The sequence below is a fragment of the Aureococcus anophagefferens genome (assembly GCF_000186865.1).
Source record: "Aureococcus anophagefferens unplaced genomic scaffold AURANscaffold_3, whole genome shotgun sequence".
NCBI classification, from domain to species: domain Eukaryota; class Pelagophyceae; order Pelagomonadales; family Pelagomonadaceae; genus Aureococcus; species Aureococcus anophagefferens.
Window position 1 is genome coordinate 2,884,879 of NW_008705563.1, and position 7,062 is coordinate 2,891,940.

The following is a 7,062-nucleotide window of genomic DNA, read 5'->3' on the forward strand; positions in this document are numbered from 1 at the left end:
TACCCTTGACGGAATAAACTTCACAATCTATGATGAATTTTGGGATATTGATGGCTCGGAGCGCACAGCTTATATTGAAGGAGATGCAGACCTTTAAACGAATGGCTCGCATCGTTTATGATATATACGTTGGGCAATTATAATCACTACGGCTCATTTCCTATATGTCGACGCGACGGCTTACATAACCCGTTACTTACGACCGACATTCGGCCAAAACGACCTACCTGGCGGCTTACTTTCGGACTCGACGACTTACCCGGCGGCCTACCTCGGCCCGCATGAATGAGACAGGCGCGTGCGCGTCCGCCATAACGTGCCGAGCTCCAATTATCTGAAAAGTCAAAGGAATAGGGTAAGGTTAGGGCCCGTACGTTCCACCACATGAGGTGCCTAGGAGCGACCCTTTGGCCGCCTGCACGCGTGTGTAGCCTAATGCCGCCGGTTCACTGATGTTCCATAGTAGCCCCCAAACAAAGTCAGGAGGAAGCAACGGGGCCTGGCGCACGACCCACCTCGTGCACAGGCTCGCAGGTTGCCATTTAACGTGGAAGAGACGCCGTTGCTTAGCTGGAACGGACCAAGGCGCATATCGTACTGCGCACCACGGGGCTTCAGCACTCAGCTACTCTACATATGGCGAGGATCATCTGGAGGTGGTTTTGGGTTGAGCTTAATCATGTCATCGATACGTAGGATAGTGATGGCTGCTTCAGTCGCAAACCGAAGGCACTTGATCTTTGATATGGCAGGCTCAAGGATACCTGCATGTAGATTATCGCGAACATGACCAGAAAAGAGATCCAGACCAGAGAATCGCCGTGGATCACAACTTCCTTGCTGTGCGGCATGATGATTTGCTCGCAACTTTGCAACAAGCTCTATTGCGTCTTGAGCAGCATTGACAGATAGGGTCCTCGGAATGACCAGCAATGACTGGGCAAACTCTGCGACGGCAAGGTGTTCTCGTGTGGCTAGCGTCTGTGCATGTTTCTCGAGGAAGATGGACAGAGCTGCTTCAACCGCCCCCCCTCCAGCAACTACAGCAGCTGATTCGAGAACCCGCTTAACCACCATAAGAACATCGTGAAGTGCGCGATCTAGTTCATCAAGATGAAACTCATTTGCACCGCGAATGACAATAGTTGTCGCCTTGGACAGCGCAGTGCCACGGATGTAGAGCATCTCTCCGTCTCCGATCCGCTCCTCTTGAACGATATCAGCGGAACCAAGACACTCAGAGTCGAAAGTCTCATTACCTTCCATATCTGCAAGTGTCACGACAACACGCCCGCCAGTGGCACGTGCGAGACGTGTCAAATCCTCCTTTTTGACTCGCCGAGCAGCTAATACTCCAGCTTCGACAAAATACTTAAGACAGGTATCATCGATTCCCTTGGTAGTGAGCACGACATTCGCCCCAGCTTGCAATATCTTCTGGATGCGCTCTTTGGTTATATCTAGCTCACGTTGGCGGATCCCTTCGACTTCGCCGACATCGTCCACCTGGACGGTCACACCCATCTGCACTTTATGACGTTGCAATGGAAAGTCTAAGAGCGCAATCTTTGCGCCGTTGATACTAGAAGGCATCCCCTGAGCAGCACGCTGCACGTTTATTGCGAACCCGCTCACAAGTTCAGACTCTGTGGAGGATTTTCCGTGCGCCTTGAGGATATGAATGGCGGAGACAGGATACCGTGCCTTGCCGTCAGCGGTTTGCCTGCAAGTTCATATGTGACTTCTAGCATAAAACCGTTAATGCACGGTGCGCACGTTTTCACAGAACGGACAGCATCGACAGCTAGTTTCGACCAAAAGCTCTCATCTGCATTGAGAAGCTTAGACGCCATCGATGTTTTAGCGGCAGAAATGAGGGCATCATCACCGAGCTGCTCTATAGGTACCATAAGATTCGACTTAACAAATTTGACTGCCTCCTTCAGAGCCAGCCGAAAGCCGCTCATGATTGTTGTTGGATGAATGCCGTTCTTCACAAGTTCCGTACCCCGTTTCAACAACTCAGCAGCAATAATAACCACAGAAGTTGTCCCATCGCCAACTTCGCTATCCTGCAGCTCGGCTAGCTCGACTAGGACCTTGGCCGCAGGATGCTCCACTTCAAGTCGCTGCAAAATGGTCGCACCTAATCGACAGATTCCAAATTTATGCATAGGTTACTTTCCTACCATCATTAGTTATGGTGACATCGCCGATTTCATCGACTAGCATCTTGTCCAGCCCAACTGGTCCTAGTGAGGACTTCACGATGTTCGAGATCGCCATTGTCGCCTAAAAGACCAATTTCGTATAACCTTCGTCGAATGACTCCGCGGTGCTGCAGTGACGTGTTCAGCTCGAATGTCGATCCCAGACTTGCGTTCACCATCGATACCCACAAGCGCCATCAGCGACTAAGAGTTTTCGCGCGGGCGGGGGGTAAACGGTCAGATACTTCGATTTTCGCGTAAACCATAATGACCGGCGCCGCCTCGCTCCGGACCGCCGGGGTCGCGTCCGAGCGCGGGGGATCGCTCGGGATCGCGTGAAGATCGCCGGGGGTCGCTCCGGATCGCGGCGGGTCGCGGATATCGCTCGGGATCGCCCCGGATCGCGCGGGATCGCCGCAGATCGCGCCGGATCGCTCCGGTTCGCTCCGGATCGCGCCGTTGGTACAATGGCAGCAATGATCCCCCATTCATGCAGCCTTCTGGTAAGCTCAAATGCCAGACTATGATCTTGGATGAGAAGCTCCATGCCGTCTTTGCGCTACATGTCCCTAACTAGCACTACGCAATACCCAGCAATTTGCCATGCTGGCTCCGTTCGCGATCTACCCCCCTGGTGCGCTTGATCGTGCCCGCCAGCCCGTCCCAGGGCCCTTTGCCGTGACCCGGACAGCCAAAGTCCCAGCAAACTCCACGCAGCCCGGACTCTAGGGCAAATTTTTTCATGAAACTAATGGAATATCTGCTCTTAAAATGGGAGCGAACGAGGCGGCGGCTCGAGAGACGACAGTGTCGACCTCGTCCGGCGACATGCCCCCCGACGACCGCCGCCGTGGCGACCCAGGAGCCTGCTGCTGCCGTTGCTGCTGCTGCCCTTGCTGCTCCTGCTGTCCCTGCACTGGACCTGGCACAGCAGGCTGCGCAGGCTGCGCAGGCGGCGGCCGCAGCTCCGCCGCACGCTCGCAGATCGCACATGCGCACCCGCCCTGCGACCGGTTGCATGTGTTGGTGCATGTGCACTCAAAAACACAGCAGGTCTCCTTAAGCCTCGTGCACCTGGAACACACCCCAGTTTCGGAGGTTGCCTGGTCGCATTCGCACGCTACACGCGCCTTACGACACGCAGCGCAGCTGTGCGTCTTCGACGATCGAGGCTTCTTCGCCGCCGGCTGCGCAGGCTCAGAGGCCACCGGAGCAGCAGGCCCAGCAGCAGGCTTAGCCCAGCCAGCACCAGGCTGGCTGTTGTCGACGTTTTCCTTGTCGCAGCCAGCGCACGCAGCGTCGGCGCAGCACGGCGCCGGCGCCGGCGGAGCGACGTTCGGCGCCTCCTTGAGGGCCCGAATGCCGCCCAGGGACCGCCGCACAGGACCAGCAGCAGCCAAAGCAGCAGTCCCAACAATAGCAGCAGCACCAACACCGCCAGCTCCACCTGCAACAGAGGCAGCAGCAGCGGCCGCAGCGGCCGCAGTCGCAGGCGGACACGCCGCTACTGCGGCTGCGACGGCCAGCAGCACGACGACGACGGCGCGGCCCATAGTGCTGACCCAAAGTATGATGGCCCATAGCATGATAGTAAACAGAAAGTCGACCAAAGCACCCAGAAACCATGCTAACAGTACACCAATTCGACACACGCAGCGGAAGCCCCATGCCGCCCGAAACGGCAGCAGCACGGCGCAGCGCGACACGCACCGTGCTGCCGCAGTGGCACCACAAAACACTCTTAGAAACATGTCCTTAGCAGCCCCAGGGAGAGGAAACTCCTGGCGCATCGAACTCCTGGAATCGAGCATGCGGAATCGAGGGGCGTGTAGAAGAGCGTCGCTGGCGATCCTCTCGGCGAGGCATCCTGTATAGTTGTATGTGTAAGTATACTTAAAGGCACGCGCCCCCACTAGGACGGGCGCGCTTACTGGAGCGGGCAAGACCTGCAGCGTTTCAACCTCGATATACCACCCCGCCTGGAAGTTCGAATTCGCAACGTCCAGCGTCGTAGGCTGCCATGTGGCCGAGGATTGCATCACACTCAATGGACATGCACTAATATGCCGCGCTGGCGCCAGCGCAGCGCAGCCGACGGCCAGCAGCACCAAAGGCAACTTGAAAGCCATGCCGCGCAAACGCCCGCGGCAATCGAACCGATACTTTTTTAACGCGCAGACGCGTCTCAGGCCTTCGTGGCACGATGCGAAGCAATGCCGTGCAACGAGACAGCGAGGAACAGCCGCAACGCGTTGAGAAATTTGAGCTAGCTGCAATCGAGCTCCCCAAATGTTGTAACGCTGCACGCCAAATGTTGTAAGCTGTTAGCGTTTGGCCGGGGGTAAACCGATATACGACCGCGATCGACCCAGCGACACCCAAGAAGTCCCGCGACAAACCCCGGGACGGTACCGATCCACCCCCCGGGTACAGAGGAACGCGCCCGCTAGCCCTTCCCCACGTTCTAGGCGCATAACTAAATAGAGGGAGAAACCCCCCCGGGTCGACCGCGGACGGAGCCTGCTTCTTAACCCAAAGCTTGTTGAGCAAACCAGCAGCCCCCCCGACGGAGCCGCAAACGCCTCGGACGCCTCGGGAGGAAGATTCTCTTGTATCTGCCCTACTGTCCTTATTTCCCCTTCTTACTATTTGCTTGCAGGTTCATATCCTCATGAGCCTGAGTTCAGTCCCAAGGTCCCCACTTTAGTACGGGGCTCCTTTTCCCTTTGATTCCACTCAGCCCCGGCCGCGGACCCCCGCGACACCGCGCCCGCACGCGCGGCCGACGTACAGCCTCTATGGACAACCAATGACTCTGGCTCCGCCGGCCGGGATTGGATGATGGATCTTTATTAGTTAGTTTCCTATGGGCCGGCCTAGATGTACGTTGATCACTGCACTGTCGGTACCATTCATCTTTTTTGGCCCCACTTCTCTGCAGCTGCAGCATGTCGTCAACTATACAAAGTCTTTGTAAGGCCACCTCTGGTGGCATGGTAGCAAGAAATAATGAAAACGAATTGAACAGCTTTAAACATGAACCGAATGTATTGTTCAATTGCCTCTCCTTTGCTCAAAACGAAATACGATGTCTGTCGCTCAGAAATGGGAAAAAAATTTACAATTACCACGCTTGCACTACTTCCGTCAGAAATAGCTTGTACACCACAAAGCTACTCTCGCAGAATTTGCGCAGCAATCATTTGCGGCTTGAAAGTATTGCAGCAAAATACCTAACTATTGGCGACATTGGCAAACGAATCAGCAACAAATTCGAGCTTAGCCGTCAGGCTGTAAAAGCTTACTTCAATCTTTCAAAATTACTTGAAGTGATGCTTCTCATTGACAGATGTACCCACGACCAAAGGCTCGACGAAGCCATAGCGATTGTGAATTTGTCAAATGGCCTGAAGCATCACATGCATGCATACGGAGAATCGAATTGGATTCTCGCAGATATATTCTCTGAAATTCGCGAATCAACTTTAGCATTGCGCCTCGCAACTGCGAGAATGCTACACAGGGATGTGTCACTTTCTGAGTCGATTGGGAATACACTCAAGCTTCGCCTATTAGACACAAACTTGCCCAGCCAAAACAACTGCTTCGTGCATGTAAACACGTTGCAATGGACCCTGCAACAAGAAGGCTACCTTCTGTCTCCCAGCATGAAATCTTCTTGGCTCATGAATCGTGACATAAAGAAACTTGGCCGCAACTCTATCATTTCTGGCTGTGGTAGACCGCAGTGGTTCGAAACATCCTGTTGTTTTCATGCAATGTTCTGTATCAGTAAATTGGATCTCACTACACCTGAACCCAAGGCTGATTTATTCGAAAGCCAGAAGTCTTTTTTCCCCCTGGGTTCGTGGCTATCTAGACATGCAATTGGCGTGTCGAGAGCTGCTGAACTTGCTATTTTTCGAACCAATTCCACTGGTTTGCAGAGCATCATTGATGCTTGTATGCAATTTGGTGCGCCACTGACACATATTGGTGGTTCATTTACTCCTTCTCTGGTGGAGATTGTCTTCGTGAAAACCAGGTGTTGCCTGAGACGAAAGGAAATTTGGATCGTGCAACTTAAAACATTGTAGGTGGACCATTTGTTGGGGGGGTGGCAAAAATGTGGAGGCTTTGAGGTAATTATTATGTTCAAAAGGATTTGTAACCATATCACGTGCTGTGAAGGTGCAAGGCAAATGTGGTAGCTAATCAACTCCTTATTGTGGCTAATGAATTGCGCTTATGTGCTCCTGCGATATACGAAACAGAGTCACATCAAATACTACTCGAGGTATGCAATCGACTTATTGTGGTGTGTAATTTCTATCCTTACAAGGCGAGCCGGGATTCTTTCCCTCACGATAGTATTGTCCACGTCGACGCGCCACTTTTTGCTTCAATTCTCTCAAGTGCAATTTACAGCGGAAATCCAGAAAGATAGACACCCCGCTAGTCCGGACGCAGGGCGTCGACAACTTCAAGTACTTGATCCGGACTCCCTAAGCTTCCTCAAGTGCGCTGCGCGCGCGCCCACTTCTCTCACGGCCCGCGCCGGGGCCCGCGGGCACATAGGAAAGACACCCTGACTCTCCCGGACTTTGCTTATTGGACTGCCTAGACGCGGGAAATACGACGCTTTTCGTTTGGACCCCACCCGGGGGCCTGGCGCCTGAGTAAAGCCCTGGTAAAGCCCCCAGCCGCCGGCCCTAGGGAGAAATACCCCAAACTAGGGTAATAAGGAACGTTGATGTCAACGTTGCGGGGAAGTGCAGTGTCATCTCCATAGTGTGACGTCGCGATAGAGAGGGAGCAGGGTAGTGTAGATTATGGGGATGATGGTGGATCA

General features: G+C 53.9%; 1 protein-coding gene across 1 annotated transcript; it reads right to left on the minus strand.

Annotated features, from left to right (window-relative positions):
• Positions 1-343: 343 nt before the first annotated feature.
• AURANDRAFT_36437 (hypothetical protein) lies at positions 344-2,485 on the minus strand (the record flags this gene model as incomplete). The annotated part of the gene is made up of 5 exons (XM_009035604.1): positions 344-764; positions 810-1,723; positions 1,777-2,146; positions 2,190-2,292; positions 2,349-2,485. 5 exons carry the CDS (start codon positions 2,406-2,408, stop codon positions 631-633), a joined length of 1,581 nt encoding a protein of 526 aa, XP_009033852.1.
• Between the last annotated feature and the right edge of the window lie 4,577 nt (positions 2,486-7,062).